Source organism: Candidozyma pseudohaemuli (genome assembly GCF_003013735.1).
Source record: "Candidozyma pseudohaemuli strain B12108 chromosome Unknown scaffold00011, whole genome shotgun sequence".
Lineage (NCBI taxonomy): Eukaryota > Fungi > Ascomycota > Pichiomycetes > Serinales > Metschnikowiaceae > Candidozyma > Candidozyma pseudohaemuli.
The window spans coordinates 206,787-221,498 of record NW_020194445.1 but is presented as its reverse complement, the minus strand read 5'-3'; the positions used below and the strand labels follow the sequence as shown (position 1 = coordinate 221,498).

Sequence of the window (14,712 nt, the reverse complement as noted above, 5' to 3'; positions counted from 1 at the left end):
TTTTTTTTTTTTTTTTTTTTTTTTGATTTTATAATAGTAGTCCAGGTGGTGATGATAGTTCACCGTCTGGAACGAGCGTGGAAGCTCAAGATGGCGTTGTCGATCTCAGCCTGAGAGGGCGCAAACCGAGGCGGCTTGTCCTTCTTTGCAATCTCCTGGCGCTTCTTCTTGTACTCCTCAGTGAACCAGAAGGGGGTCTTCTTCCTGGGAGCAGGCTTGGGGGAAGCAGGCTTAAGAGTGGACTTGGCTGAAGCCTGGGGAGACTTCTTGGGAGCTTCAGCCTGGGGAGACTTCTTGAGAGACTCCTTCTGTGGAGCCTCGTCAACGACAAGACTGGCCTTCTTCAAGAAAGGACTCTTCAACTTCTGAATGGTAGCTGAGAGTGTGACGGTCCTTGTCTTGGGCTTCTGTGGAGCCGGCTGGGGAGCCTTGGGCTTCGACACAATGTTGAGAACAGGTCTCTCCTTTCCAAGCATGCTGCGGACTTCGGCGCCAACACCATGGTTCCAAGGATTGGTCTCAATCTTGTTGTTGATGCAGCCGTTCACCAACATAAGGGGAAGGTGTTGGTGTGGAGCGGCTGGGGTCTGAGCCTTGCTGGACTTTGGGGGAGTTTGTGAAAGTCTAGCCTGGCCATCGACAGAAGTCTTGGAAGAAGACACGCTTTCCTTGCCTGTGAAAACACTCGACTTGGGGGAAAGCTTGGAGGTCTGGGGAGAGACCTTGTGGGTGGTCTTCTTGGAGCTGGAGTGCTTGTGGTCGGCAGCAAGACGAGCCTTCAAGGCGGCAGCAGCCTTTCTGTTGGCCTTGACCTGGAGCATCTGGTACTCCAAATTCTCTAGCTTTCTTCTCTGTTCAGCCTGTTCAGCGTCAAGCTTTCTCTGGTAGGCAGCCTGCTTGTGCTTCTGGACCTGCTGGTTCTTCTGGTGCACAGCGTCGTTGTATTGCGACTTCAAGCGGTCCAACTGCTTCTCCTTTTCAATGAGCTTGAGCTTGCGTTTTTCCATCTTGATCTTGTGCTTGGTCTGCTTCTGGACCGCCTTGAGGGCTCTGTCCTCCTCACGGTGCTCTCTGCGGAGCTGGCGACGGTAGGCCCAGCGAGCAGTGGTTCGAGAGACTGCTTGTGAAAAGCGCTTGTTGAGTGGAACCTTGGGCTCTTGAGGTGGGGGGACCTCTTCAACAAAGACAGTAGACAGTCTAGAACGGGGCTTGAATTGGGAAATCCCAGGACCCGTGGGTGCTTCTGGTGCAGCGAACTGCTCTGGCGAAGCGTCAAAGTGGTGAGCGAAGTACTCACGAGGGGCATGCGAGGAAGCCTTATCGTTTGCAACTTTGGCGACCAAAGTGTGCTCCGATTTGGCGTAGGAGGCTTCCTTCACATATTCGGAAACAGGAGGGTTTCTGTTGGCCTCCTGGGGAGAGGCTCCAAGGAGATTCTGGCTTTGAGGGCCGTTGTGAATCTCAGGAACATCCGTAGGCCCTTGGGGCATTGGGCTGCAAGCAGCCAAGGTTTTGTAGTCCACGGTGCGGACCACAATTGCTGGAGGCTGGGCCTCGGGGGACTCGACGGGGGAAGTGGTGGTGGAGTGGACGCTAGGAGCGTCAGGTTCGACTGAAGGCTTCCAGTGGAGGGAGCTGTCGTTCATCTTTCTCAACTTGAAAGACTTGAGCTTGAAAGTGGCATTGAGGGCGTTCAACTTGGCTTGGAAGGCGTCCATGGTAAAATGTGTTTTCTTCTTGGAGGTGGTGGTAGAAAACTTATCCGTATTGTGAAATGCTGCGATATCAGCACCTCTGGGCTCTCTTTGTGAAACCTCTGGCTTCGAGGCATCCAAGATGGCGAGGATGCGGGCGGTACTAACTGGCGAAGGTGGCATTTGATACATTCTGAAAATTCTGTGGTGGTGAAGAAGAAGAAAAAATGTATGACTTTTCGGGGGGTTTATATACCCCAGAGGAGGCCTGATCCAGGAATATTTTGCAACCATCGTGCAGCCTGCATGACGATAAGCTTCGCTACATATCGAGGAAGGTCCGAGACGCTGCGCACTAGTGGAGTTGCCAAAGATGGATTTATTTGGCTGGAGTTTCCAAAAAAATCTAGGGATGAATGACTCGATGCTGGAAGGAGTGATTGGTTTCAGAGGTGGATGCGTGACCAATTGGGGGTGGTGGAGGTTTCCCAGGCATCCGCCGGATTTGGTGCCATTTTTTGAAAAAAGTGATCAGAGGAGATAAAGTATGTGGGGTTAAGGCTGTCGGAGAGGACCAATTTGTGCTTTTTTTACCAGGGGTAATGATACTGGCTTCTCTTCCTCACTCAATTCCGCTTTTGCTCGACCTTAGATGTGCCATAGATCACGGAACTACATGGGAGCTCCAGTTATTAGTCTGTCATACACTTCATGTCAACCAATGGCAGCCAAATATGACCCCCTATCTTCTTTTAAACACATTGCAATAACCTCATAAAATTCTGGCAATGAAAATGAACGCTTGATCTCTCTATAGTCCCTCACTACACTACAATACCACTATATCGCTTGGAGCAACCCAAGGTTCTGACCACAACGACTCCCTAAAAACGTCAAATCCCTCCAAAAACAAAACCCACCCTCCTCCCACCTTTATCCTCCCTCTTCCATCAACACTCCACTCATTGTACTCGGATAATGCTTGTGTGGGGTCTCGGCAAATTTCACCACTCCTGCACCAACCTCTACAACTTCATGCCTCAAAGCTAATCCAAACTTCTCCCGCATTTGCACCTTCCTCATAATCAAGAGCATGTCTGCAGTCAGTGGCTCCGAAGCAGGGCCAGCTCCAAAGAAGTTCAAAAGAACATACGTGGCTTGCCTCAACTGCCGGGTGAGGAAAGTCAAGTGTGATTTGGGTGATCTACTGCTGCCCAACAGGAAATGTGCCCGGTGTGAGCGGGAACGCCGAGACTGTGTGTTTGTTGATTCGAAGAAACGAACGGTGGAGAGGTTGCGGATGGGACTGGGCCAGGCATCAAATCATGCAGCCCCTGGAGGTCCTTCTTCACCGAACCTGTCGCTGTCTTCCCCAGGAACTCCGGGAATAGCCGCTCAGGGTTCGGCATCTCAAACGGCTAACAAAAACCAAGATCAGGCCAACCCAAAGCACTTCAGTACCATGGAGGGTGCCCTTGTGTTTTTGGCGAATGCTGCCGGCAAGATAGCGTCGGCTGACGAGCGGGATAAGATCGATGGCAGGAGCATGTATAACCACCTCCAAGAAACGTCCCAGTTTCCAGTGCTGAGCGAGAGATCACAGGCTCCAGGCCAAGCACAAACTCTGACTTCACAGGGACTGCCGCAAGTCCATCCAAACTTCCCTGTGCACCTGCCGCTGGTGCCTTACTCTCGAAAGTCATCTATGACATCAGATACACCAAACCACAGAAACAGCAACTCTGGCCCTGCTCCCCGCTCCACAAACGCCAACAACTCCAGCTCTAACTCCGGCTCAAGCTCCAATCCACCTTCCGCTTCGGTCAACATGGGCGCTGCTCAATGGCCATCATATTTCAGCCGGCCTGAAGACCAGTCACAGCGTCTCACCATGCCACCAGCAGAATCTGAAGCGGATGTTCGTCCTCGAGGAACTCTGGATTTGAATGCTATCGTTTATATCGGTGAAGACGGTATCCTCACAGCCTCCGAGGCAGAATACTTGATCAAGATGTTCTTCACAACCATGCATCCTTTCTACCCTCACATACCCAAATTTTTGCATCTGCCCTCGGTTCTAGCGGGTTACCCCATCCTCCTTTGTGCTGTCCTCACGATTTCATCTCGTTATCATACGTTGAATAGCACCACAGCTGACGGAACTCCTAAAAATATTGACGTTCATGACAGATTATGGCTTTACGTCCAAAGACTTATTTCACAGACTGTCTGGGCTGAGGCTTCCACAAGGTCCATCGGAACAGTGTTTGCATTTTTACTCTTCACTGAATGGAACCCTCGTGCCATTCACTGGAGATGGTCGGATTACGCTAACCGTGCAGACGATCCGTGTGATACAGCGATGTCTTCAAACCCGCTCTCATATGCCTCGTCGGTTGCTGCTGCCACTTCAGATGAACCAGCTGGTCTTGGTGCTATACGTAGATCGTATAGGATGGCGTGGATGCTCATTGGATCGGCTGTCCGTTTGGCCCAGGATACGGGGTTCATGGAAGTGAGTTCGAAGACTTTCTTGGCTACACATGTGGCTGAGATGAACAGTGTGATGAACATGAGTCGAAGGAGTATGTTGAGTGCTTCTCTCGCCGATGTTGAGCTCGACCATGGAACTATCTCAGAAGCCGATATGGAATTGAGAGAGGACAACGAGTACAAGGTTCTCAACATGACCGAAAACGAGCAGAAGAAAATCACCGCTGAGAACTTCTTGTCCTTCACTGAGCCACAGAAGGCCCATATCGAGTTACTACAAATCATGGCTTTGAGTCACGAATCTTTGTATGGTTACAAAGCACCACTTGGGTCTCTTACTCAGCGTCAGAATCTTGCGGTGCTTAACATTATCAGCCCTATGATCAATAATTGGGCAAGGAAATACAGACATTTGATGCAGCCACCATCAAACAAATGGCTTCGAAAATACAACATTGACGATCCCAGCTCGTGTGACGATGCCACCGCCAGCAAATTAGCTGCTTACATTCAGGCAGAATCTTTCGTTTTCGAGTACAACTATGCAAGGTTATACGTTTTCTCCTTAGCGCTCAGTCCGACGCCTAAAAACTCGTCTCCAACGGGCGGCAAGGTCAATTTGAAGTTGGATGAAATTTCTCGAAGTGCCAAGTATATTGACCAGGCTTTCACCGCCGCTAATGAGATTCTTCTGATGATTCACAGAGTTCATAAGATTAAGATGCTTCGGTTTATGCCAGTTCGTTGGGTGACTAGGCTTGTTCGTGCTGTGGCTTTTATCGTGAAATGTTACCTCTCCATCACAGCTCACAAGTCGTCTTCAAAAGACGAAGAGACCGGCACGAGCAGTGAGAACCTCGATGCAACTATCCTTTCGCTTTCATTAATCTCGGTGCAAACCATTGTTCATAGCATCCAAAAAGCTGCCATTACGTTGCGAGACTGCTCGCCAGACGAACTTCATCTTTGCACAAGATACTCGAATGTTTTGATGTACTTATGTTCAGAAATGAGGACCAAGTTGAAGCAGCTGGCAACCGAAGAGGACCCAGACCTTGCTACACAAGATCAATCGAATGAAACCAAGGAGGAAGTTCATCCCCCTGAACACTCCAATGCTTACCAGGAGCAAAGCTACCCACAAAATGCCGCTCTTGTGTCTGCGATAACTGATCCACCGCAAGGAGGTATCCCACCAGGCAACGAGCCCGCTCCATCAACACAACCCAGCAGTAGTGGCCTCAACTTCTTGGGCGACAGTGAACTTGTGGAATGGATAATGAACAACAGAGATGTTGGCCTTGATTTCGTCGGTCCTTGGACAGAGCTCATTGACAAACAGTTGGAGGACCAGCACTTTGATTTCAATGACGGGCTTAATTTCGCTAATTCATAACTGCATAATTTTACTACTTAGGTAAAGTGAATGAGACATCAACCAGTAATACCGTAGTCAAGGTTCTCATAATTCGAGTCAACGAAAGTGTGCTTGAGAAACTGCTTCCAGAGCACCTCTAACTTCTTGTCTTTCTTTGTAGACTCTATTCCAGTAACTTCTTTGCTGTCCTGTTTCACTGGAGCACCTAGTCTTCTTCCGAGATCGAGCCATTCACTGACGGTGAGGTCTTCCATGTCGTATTTGTCAGTGGAGTATTCAAATTCATACTCGAACTTCTTCTTGCCTTCATTGATTCCTTTCAAGTCGAGGTAGTATTGGACATAACGCTCAGGCGTGAAAAGCTGTTTGTCGTAAGCGGGGCCTAACGGCAAATTCTTTGGCATCTTTGGCGGTATGGTCTTATCCTTCTTGAAGGCATCAACCTTATCACTAAATGTTGCAAACTGGTCGTGATAGTCGGCACCATCATCCTTCTCGAGCAAAACGTCAATTTGAGTAAAGAATGAATCCCAAGACCCAAAGTCATTGGCCTTCACGTTATGCAAGTCCGTGATGTTGTACTCCCAGACTCTCAAACCCGGGTTGAATGTTGGTACGACACTAGCAGTGACATGTGCGACAGCGTATCTTTCAGAAAGCTTGCCGCATTTCTTAGCGCGTTTGATGTCCGCATACATAGTTTCCCTGACAGTGTTCATATAATTGACCTTGTTTTTTGGTACACCTGCCTCCACATGAATATCTCTTGCGAAGTCAACGAAAGCTGGTGCTTCCTCGACTGAGTCGTGAGGAATAGAAGAGTTGAGTGCATCATAAACCTTCTCGAGGGTAAATCCGTCCTCTTCATCGTCTTCAAATGTGTTGAACTCGCTCTGTCTCATCAAGGTTTTGAATTTCGAATCGAAGGAATCATAGGCCATCTTAGCATCCAAGGGGACCCAGTGATCGATGTTCATATGGCCGTACAAACCACCAATGATCACGTCTCTGTACTCATGAGTCCACATGATGTATTTACGAAGGCATGAAATGTCGTAGTTCTTGGGCGTGGGAGGAACGTGGCCAGTGAACCAAACCTTCATTCCTCTTCTGCGCATCTCTTTCAAGACAAAGCCCAACCACTTAAATATCTTGTAACCTGGATCCTTCTTTTTGTCACAGCTGTCCACGAGTGGATTTGATTTATACAAGTAAAGAGTGTTGATGGAAAGGACAGCCAACTGACCAGGAATGACCTCCTGGAAGAAGTAGGCGCCCTTGTTGAATAGATGGAGCTGTGAAGGAGGAACAAATGGTCTCCAGATCTTGTAAAATTCTCTTGTTTGAAGGGTGGGGCCCTCAGCGAACAAGTTGTGGGGATAGACATCGTTGTTGCCGAGAGAGGGAATAGGCAAGATATCAAACTTCTCATGCATGATTTTTGAGATCTTCTCATTTGAGTCAAAAATGTCTTTCTCGAATCTAGGATAGTCTCTATCGTTGTCGTGACGAACATTGTCACCAGTCCACACGATGAAGTCAATCTTGTCCTTCAAGTTGTCCTCAATCCAGTCTATGGTATCGTAGACCAAATCCAATGGAGCATCACAGCCAAGGATTGCATCACCGTATTTGCTTGCGTCACCTTTACCGCCATGGCACATTTTGTCAATTGACAGACCAGGCTTGTAGTAAGGGTCGGGATGGAAGTCGGTAACATGGAGGAATCTACCATGCATTGTTCTCTTTTCTCCGGTGAGAGGATTTTTCACCTCGACGGGGTCTTTTGGAGTCAATCCGAGTCTTGCCAATTCATCTTTGGCTTCTTCAGAGAGCTTCAATTGGGTGTATTCTAATGGTGACGGACGGGAACGCAGCAACAAAAATAGCCACAGCTCATTGGAAAGAAGTAGGGTAGCAAATGCTCCCACAAAGATCAAAAGCGCCACTAGGGACCATCTCAGAGGTTTCCTTTCGTTTTGAAGCGAAACCATAGCGATTAACCTGTGTGGGTGGTATGGGATGAGGTCGAGTTGCAACCGAGATTCATTACAACGACGGTCACGTGCTGATGAAACTGTTTATCCTTTCGGGATTGCTACTTCTTGGCTTTCAGGGTGTCCATTCAAGGTAGAATTCTGACTCTCAAGATGAAGTTTTGTTCCTTTGTAAGTTTGGCTGCAAAATGTGCTTTTAAGCTTCAGAGTTGACGACCACCACGGTGAATTGACATTTTTGCCAAGAATAGAAACCAGAATGTCATGACATGAACGGGGAACTCGAGACAGTAGTAGTAATAAGCATTTATGATGAATAAATTACGATAGAAGTGAGGGTAAATAAAAATCCCGTCTAGACTTTATTTGAATCAGGTGCGCCATAATATTGGAAGCGCAGGGCAAATCAAGCTCGGACAATCGTCAATTATAGGGGTGATTCAATATGGTCTAGAAGCCATTGGAAATCAAGGTATTTAGATGACTCCGCTTTAAGCTGCAAACATCAATTGTTGATTTCTCGTGGACTCGGCCCACTGTTTGATTCTATGACGTCATTTCAACAATGGATCGCCTGAACCATGATCTAGAAGAGGTTTTTCGTGATGTAACAGCTATGATCTGGCTGATTTATATAACATGAGTGTTTGGAGGTCAGTTGAATGTTGTAATGTTGTCACTTACGTCTTATGACCGTTACCGATACATTGTGAGCCGCAAATCCTTCTATTCCACCACTTTCAACCTGATACTCCCATTTCGAACTGTTTTTTTTTAATTCCCCCATCATCTCTTCTACCTAACACCGCTTAACATAAAATTATTCACATTTTGCATTTTTTAGAAATTCATGCTTTCTCTCCCTCAGGATCTAACGGCCTCACAATTCTAAGTTCGTACGTCAAAACGGCTGCAAACTGCGAAAACCACACAGCCTCAGACAAACTACAAAAAAACAACAACCACCACGAAATTTACCATTCCACCACACACTCTGAATCGGTCTTTCAAGATCACCCACAAACAAACAAATTCCGAAGATTTCCCTAATTCTTCGTCGCTCCCTATGTCAAATCATCACACTACGGGAATGATACGCAAAGCGTCACGCACGGTCTGGTCAACCGAATGTGCATGTATAATTCACCCTTGGTGCCTTTTCTAGCCCAGCGGCTCGAACGGAATAGGATATCTTTCACACATAAACGCGACAATATAGCGTGCGTTCCACGCACGTTAATGGCATGCTTAGGTAAACAAACTCCTGCGAAGCGAAAATGCGAGGCCACCTTAAAGTAACTTTGGGCAAGCGAGAAGAAGAAGAACACCACTGGCCCACATTACCCAAAACAGGTAAACTAAGTTCTCTGCCACTAATATGCTGTTTTTGAATGCTAAGCAAATTGTCGAATTCCTAGGCATGTGGCCAGCGATTGTTCACGGTAAACGGGAAAAAAATACACGCTTTATTCGCACCCAAGGTGTAGCGGCTCTGTACGCCAGAACAAACGCTCAGGCGCGCTTCCAAAGGTAAACAAATAACGAAATTACTTGCATCGGTGCCTGCAATTAATGGTGGATCAGGTAAGATCATAAAACACGACCTTACTTTTTTGTGTTGTTTGGTAGGCGCTTGTTTATTCACGGTTTTCTTTAAATACTCCCGCTCCCGCCTGTCACCGCCCGACTATACCACCTAGCCGCTCATTTCTATACGCTCGTTATCATGAAGGTCGAAACTCCAAAGAAACCCTCCTTGCCTTCCATAGACACCCTCACCAAACAAAGCACCTATTCGCTTCCACCTTTGCTGCTGCTCCTCAATCAGCCAGAAAGGCCAAAGTTACCTTCCATTACTTCCTTGACGCCTTCCACTCCTCGTTTCGTGCTTCCCCCTAGATCCGTGTCTGAAACTGCTGTTTCCAGCTCGACTCAAGTGTACCAAACATACAATGCTAAAAATCAGCATTTCCTCACACCTTTGGATACCTCCGCTGCGAGCTCAACCCCAGCTCCGGGCCCCAGCTCTGCCGCAAACACATCAATGGACTACGAGGCTGACTCGTCCATGAACAGTAGCATCAACGACTCGATGGTCAAGCCAGCCACGAAGAGAAAAGCCTCTTCGACCGTCTCTCCCACAAAGGACTTTGCATTTATCAGTCATTCGCCTGCCACATACCCTTCGCAGGAGCCTTCCATAGACAACGCCTCTTTGGCTCGTCGCAAGAGAAGAAGAACATCTCCCCATGAATTGGCCATCTTGAACCTGGAGTTTGAGTTGGGCTCTACCCCAAACAAGATGAGACGCACGGATATCTCCAAGCGTGTCAACATGACCGAGAAGGCCGTGAAGATCTGGTTTCAGAACAAGAGACAGTCGCTTCGTCGTCTCAAGGTTACAGACAAGGAAATCACAGAGTTGCCTCCTACCCCAGACTCCTCTGTACTTGCATCGGCTCCTGCCACTGAATCTGCTCCTACGCCAATTGTGGAGAGCACTCCTATCAAGCCCGCCTTGACAAAGTCCCACTCCCAGGAGTTTGTTCACAGAGTCATGGACCAACTGTCCCCAATCAGATCATACTCCACACCTTCATTAGTCCAGAAGCAAACGAAGAAGGAGAAAGGCATGAAGGTGCCATTGCTTTCGAGAATGCTTGCAGCCGAGGATGAGAAGCCCAAGGAGAACGGAAACTTGGTCTTGAACCTCACCAACAAGAAACAGCCCGAGTTTGTTCGCTCCGCTCCTGCTGCATCTACCCAAGTAATGACCTTCAAATTGGCACCCTCTTCCGCTGGCAATGCCAACACCCCAACATTCATGGCATCAAACAGCTCCAGCAAACCAGCTGCCCGTAAACCATTGGGCCAAGTCGACACAAACATACCCGCTCCAGCAGCAAAGGCAGCCCACGAGTCACAATGCGTTCACAACTTACTATCATTAAAGAGCGGCAATTTTTAAACACAAGTGCTTTTACATAACGAATTCATGAGTCTAGCAAAAATGAGTAGGTCCAGAGTAAAATAGTTCCTGAGAAACGTAGTTCCTAATTAAAGTAGTTCGAGTAAGTAGTTCCTATGAGTAACCATGACATTATAATGAGAACTATAAAGTATACTATACAGATGATGATATGCCGTAAATGAAGTGAGAGCTTATGCCTCCTGAGCCTTGGCCTGAGACTGGGCCATCACACGCTCGGTCCTCTCGGCATCAAACTCGAAGTCAAAGTACAGTTTGTCGTAGTAGTGAACTCTGATGAAACCGTCCTCTCCTCCAGACACATAGCCCACACCATCTGGGTGAACAGCGACAGTGTTCAAAGGACCGAAGTGACCCTTCACTCTGCCAATCTCCTCGGTAAAGATCTTGTGGTAGAATCTAGCCTCGAACTTACCCTGACTCTCGGCCGTGGTAGTGACGTTTCTGGCTTCCTGACCACCACCCAAGATGACAAAGTTCTTCTTTGGGGTGATGGCAGCGGTGTTCATTGGCGCATCAGCCTTGTAAACCTTCATGATCTCGAAAGTGTCCACGTCAATCAAGGTGGCGTTCTTGTCTTTGGATGCTGTGATGAAGTACAGCTTGTCCTCTGGGGCAAACTGGATGTCGGTGATGGAGACGATCTTCTCCTCGTTGTGGATTCCGTGAGCCTTGACTGTTTGAAGGAACTCACCAGTCTTACCGTCGTACTTACTGACGTAACCGTCTTCGTGACCGGCAATGATGTACTGACCCTCAGCGGACCATCCAGCAACGGTGACCTTGGTGGCATCCTCTCTGGTGTTGATGACGAGGCTGGGCTCGGCAGGCTGGTTCAGAAGATCGTCCTGGTTGATATTGTAGATAGAAATGGCACCTTTGCTTCCCATAACCTTGTCTGTAACTGCCAAAAGCTTGGTGTTGTCTGGGGAGAAGGCGACTCTTCTCACTGGGGAAGAGGTCTCCCACTTGTAAACGCATTCACCGGTCTCGGCCTTCCACAATCTGATGGTAAGATCGGCACTTCCGGTGGCACACAAGAAGGTCTTGGTGTCCACGTCGATCGACCAGATAGTACCTTGGTGACCCTCCAAGGTTCCAAGTCTCTCACCGTTGGACAGGTACCAGATGGAGGCGGAGGAATCCTTGGCGACAGAGAAAAGAAGATCACCTTCTCTGTTGAATTTGACCTGCGTCAACGAACGCTCGTGTCCCATCAACTTAATAGGTCTCATGGCTGGATATATATGGTTGATTCGATGGTTAGCTATTGAGGCTCAGAAAACTTTTTCAATGTGTGGTAGTGTCGCGCTCATATCAAGGGAAGTGCCTGGGAAGCCTCTACAGTATATCAAGTCTACACAATTTCCAGATTTAAGTAATAGAGAATTTGGGGCTTTTTTGTCGGTCTTCAATAAAAAGATTCACCTCAAAATTTGCATGAATTAGGGTAATCTTACCAGCAATACCGCAAATCTAACGAGTGTGGAGTGGATAACACACTCCATCCACTACTCATATACGCTCAATGATACGAATTTTATAAAAATCACAAAATCCTTTATTTTTCTCGATTAGCACACGTTTTCGATCTTCACATCCTTACCGTCATGATCACCGTAGTCCAATTTCAATCTTCTGTTGAACAACTCAAGTAACCACTGGAAGCACAAACCTGTCACAGCAGCGTCATAGCGGTCCTTGGAGTTCTCGTCTCTGATGAAAGCATGCTGTGCTTCGTTGATCTCAATGAAGGTGAGCTGCGTTGGGTTTTTACGCAATGTCAGTCTGATCAAATCCCTACCCTCCAATGGAACGTGGTTATCCTTATCGCCGAATACCATGATCAACTCACCTTTGATCTCCTTCGATCTCTTCAAAGAATCGTCATTCTTGCCTTTACCCAAGGCATGGTTGTGAATGTCAGTTGCAAAAAAGCAGAAAGCAGCACTGACTCTTGGGTCCAAAGCAGCTCTGAATGCCAAATGGCCTCCCAAGCACATACCAGTAGCTCCAATCTTACCATTGAAGGTTGGAAGCAGCTGCAAGTACTCAATGGCTAATCTATTGTCCTCATCGTACAGAGACACTTCCTTCTCGATCTTGTACTGATTTCCTTTGTCGGTACCCTCGGTATCGTAGGCCAATGCTTCATGAGATTCAAAGTTATGGTAAATGGAAGGAGCAACGGCAATGAAACCCTGACCGGCAATGTCTTTGGCAAATCTGGCCACTGGACCAGTCACCTGATAAATCTCGGAGTAGACAATCACACCCGGGAACCTGGCTTTTGGATAATTGGGAATGACAGGGTGGAATACGAATAAACGCATCGTGGTTCCGTCCGCTGTAGGGACGTCATGGTATGTTTCCTTGATTAACATTCTTATTTCAGGTGTAGTTAAAGTTGGGTGAGTGCGTGTACACTATTAACTGAGATAACCAGTTTTTGTCTATCAACTACAATGTCTACATATGATAAGCAGGCCGTTATTTTTGAATCAGTACACTCTACAAGAGCTACTGAACACAGTTTATTACTACAAATCATCGTGGGATGCATGTTTCGGAGGCTAGACATTGGTAGCCGAGTGTCTCTTTCAGTGTCCTACTTTTTCCTCTTTTCCAATTCGGCAGCGGCTTTTCTAGCATCAGCTGGATTGTTAGTTCATGGAAATAAGTCAAATTCGTCATGGATACATACCCTCGGCCTGTTTTCTTCTCATTTTATCTGCGTCACTCTCCATTCTCTTTTTTGGATCACCCTCCTTCTTCTGACTCTTAGCCAACTCTTGTTGCTTTTTCTGATTCTTGGCTCTGGCCAAGTCTCGCTGGTTTCCTCTAGCCATTGGCGAACTTGTCGAGAAGCTCGAAACTACTTCATGATTCCAAACTTTTTACAGCAAATTGGCGCACGTGACCACCAACGGCCTACAACGACTTCGACTTTCGTTCCTTCCCTATTTTGTTTCCTCTAATTCAAAAACAAGGCTCTTGTCGGCCTTGGGGTCGTAAGGCTTCAACAAAAACTTCGAAAACTTCTTTAAGTTTTCCACGCCTCTGATCTCGGTACCGAGCAAAGGCATCTTGACCAAGTGATAGTCCTCGTATAACTCTCCCATTTGATCCAAGTACTTCTTCTGCATCTTCCAACGAGACTGGCATCTTCTGCAATCGTCCTCTTCGGCGAAAAGCAACTGGTTCACAACAATCGAGTTAACGTCCATGTTGTAGCTCATCAACTCTTGAATCATACGCTCGGTCTCATAAAGCGACAAGAACTCGGAAATACACACACAGACAAAGGTCGTCAAGTCGGGATTGGTGAACTGTTCATTGACTTCACTGACATTTCTCTGCACTTCGTTCAATTTCTCGAAGATATCTTGCTGTTGGCCAGCACCGCCACCGAGCATGCTCAACATAGGGCCCAATTTGCCCGATAAGTCCTTGAATTTCGACAACAACTTCTCGAGAGTAGCAGGAAGCTGCAAGAATCTCAATGTATGTCCTGTAGGAGCTGTGTCGAAAATAATGGTCTTGTAGGAAATGGTGTCGCTGTCTTCCTTGTCGGAAGCGACTTTTTGGTTTTTGATGTGCTTCAACACTTCCATGAACGACAAGGCTTCGTCGATACCTGGGATGGAGCCAGTCATGTCTTTCATCATGCTCTTCAACGGGTCGTTGGGATCGTTATTGTACTGTTGAGCCTGATTCTGCAAGTCACTCATGGCGGCCTCGGGGTCAATTTCCATACAAGAAAGGTTGGACAAGCCTTCCACCTTTCTGGCGTCCTTGCCGAACTTCTGACAGAAAGCATCAGATAAATTATGGGCTGGATCAGTGGAGATAAGCAAAAACTGCTCGGTTGGGTTTGCCAACGCTAACTGAACAGCGATCGAGGACGAGGTGGTTGTCTTACCGACACCACCTTTACCACCGACAAAAACCCATTTCAAGGTATCTTGGTGCACGATAGACTCCAAAGTCGGTTCTAGCTCGAAATCCATGTTAACTTTGTGGAGAGAGTAGAGTACTGGTGCTTTTTTCGATGAATATGTAAGGCGCGCATGTGTTCCATGTGCTTCCAGGCGGATCAGCATGTTTCTACTTTGGCACTACTTACATAGTATGCAGCGATGCCTGGGCCCTGTAATTATA

At 47.3% G+C, this 14,712-nt stretch overlaps 7 protein-coding genes across 7 annotated transcripts; 2 read left to right on the top strand and 5 right to left on the bottom strand.

Annotated features, from left to right (window-relative positions):
- Nucleotides 1-59: 59 nt before the first annotated feature.
- On the bottom strand, nucleotides 60-1,877 carry C7M61_003932 (uncharacterized protein; the record flags this gene model as incomplete). Its single annotated transcript, XM_024859263.1, has 1 exon — nucleotides 60-1,877. One exon carries the CDS (start codon nucleotides 1,875-1,877, stop codon nucleotides 60-62), a length of 1,818 nt encoding a protein of 605 aa, XP_024712565.1.
- A 910-nt stretch (nucleotides 1,878-2,787) lies between these two features.
- On the top strand, nucleotides 2,788-5,583 carry ARO80 (Aro80p; the record flags this gene model as incomplete). The annotated part of the gene is made up of 1 exon (XM_024859262.1): nucleotides 2,788-5,583. One exon carries the CDS (start codon nucleotides 2,788-2,790, stop codon nucleotides 5,581-5,583), a length of 2,796 nt encoding a protein of 931 aa, XP_024712564.1.
- Nucleotides 5,584-5,621: 38 nt separating this feature from the next.
- On the bottom strand, nucleotides 5,622-7,559 carry PHM5 (endopolyphosphatase; the record flags this gene model as incomplete). Its single annotated transcript, XM_024859261.1, has 1 exon — nucleotides 5,622-7,559. One exon carries the CDS (start codon nucleotides 7,557-7,559, stop codon nucleotides 5,622-5,624), a length of 1,938 nt encoding a protein of 645 aa, XP_024712563.1.
- A 1,729-nt stretch (nucleotides 7,560-9,288) lies between these two features.
- Nucleotides 9,289-10,530, top strand: YOX1 (Yox1p; the record flags this gene model as incomplete). The annotated part of the gene is made up of 1 exon (XM_024859260.1): nucleotides 9,289-10,530. One exon carries the CDS (start codon nucleotides 9,289-9,291, stop codon nucleotides 10,528-10,530), a length of 1,242 nt encoding a protein of 413 aa, XP_024712562.1.
- Nucleotides 10,531-10,724: 194 nt separating this feature from the next.
- Nucleotides 10,725-11,786, bottom strand: TIF34 (translation initiation factor eIF3 subunit i; the record flags this gene model as incomplete). Its single annotated transcript, XM_024859259.1, has 1 exon — nucleotides 10,725-11,786. The coding sequence occupies one exon, from the start codon at nucleotides 11,784-11,786 to the stop codon at nucleotides 10,725-10,727; it is 1,062 nt and encodes a 353-aa protein (XP_024712561.1).
- A 339-nt stretch (nucleotides 11,787-12,125) lies between these two features.
- On the bottom strand, nucleotides 12,126-12,935 carry C7M61_003927 (carboxymethylenebutenolidase; the record flags this gene model as incomplete). The annotated part of the gene is made up of 1 exon (XM_024859258.1): nucleotides 12,126-12,935. The coding sequence occupies one exon, from the start codon at nucleotides 12,933-12,935 to the stop codon at nucleotides 12,126-12,128; it is 810 nt and encodes a 269-aa protein (XP_024712560.1).
- Nucleotides 12,936-13,511: 576 nt separating this feature from the next.
- C7M61_003926 (guanine nucleotide exchange factor) lies at nucleotides 13,512-14,561 on the bottom strand (the record flags this gene model as incomplete). The annotated part of the gene is made up of 1 exon (XM_024859257.1): nucleotides 13,512-14,561. The coding sequence occupies one exon, from the start codon at nucleotides 14,559-14,561 to the stop codon at nucleotides 13,512-13,514; it is 1,050 nt and encodes a 349-aa protein (XP_024712559.1).
- Between the last annotated feature and the right edge of the window lie 151 nt (nucleotides 14,562-14,712).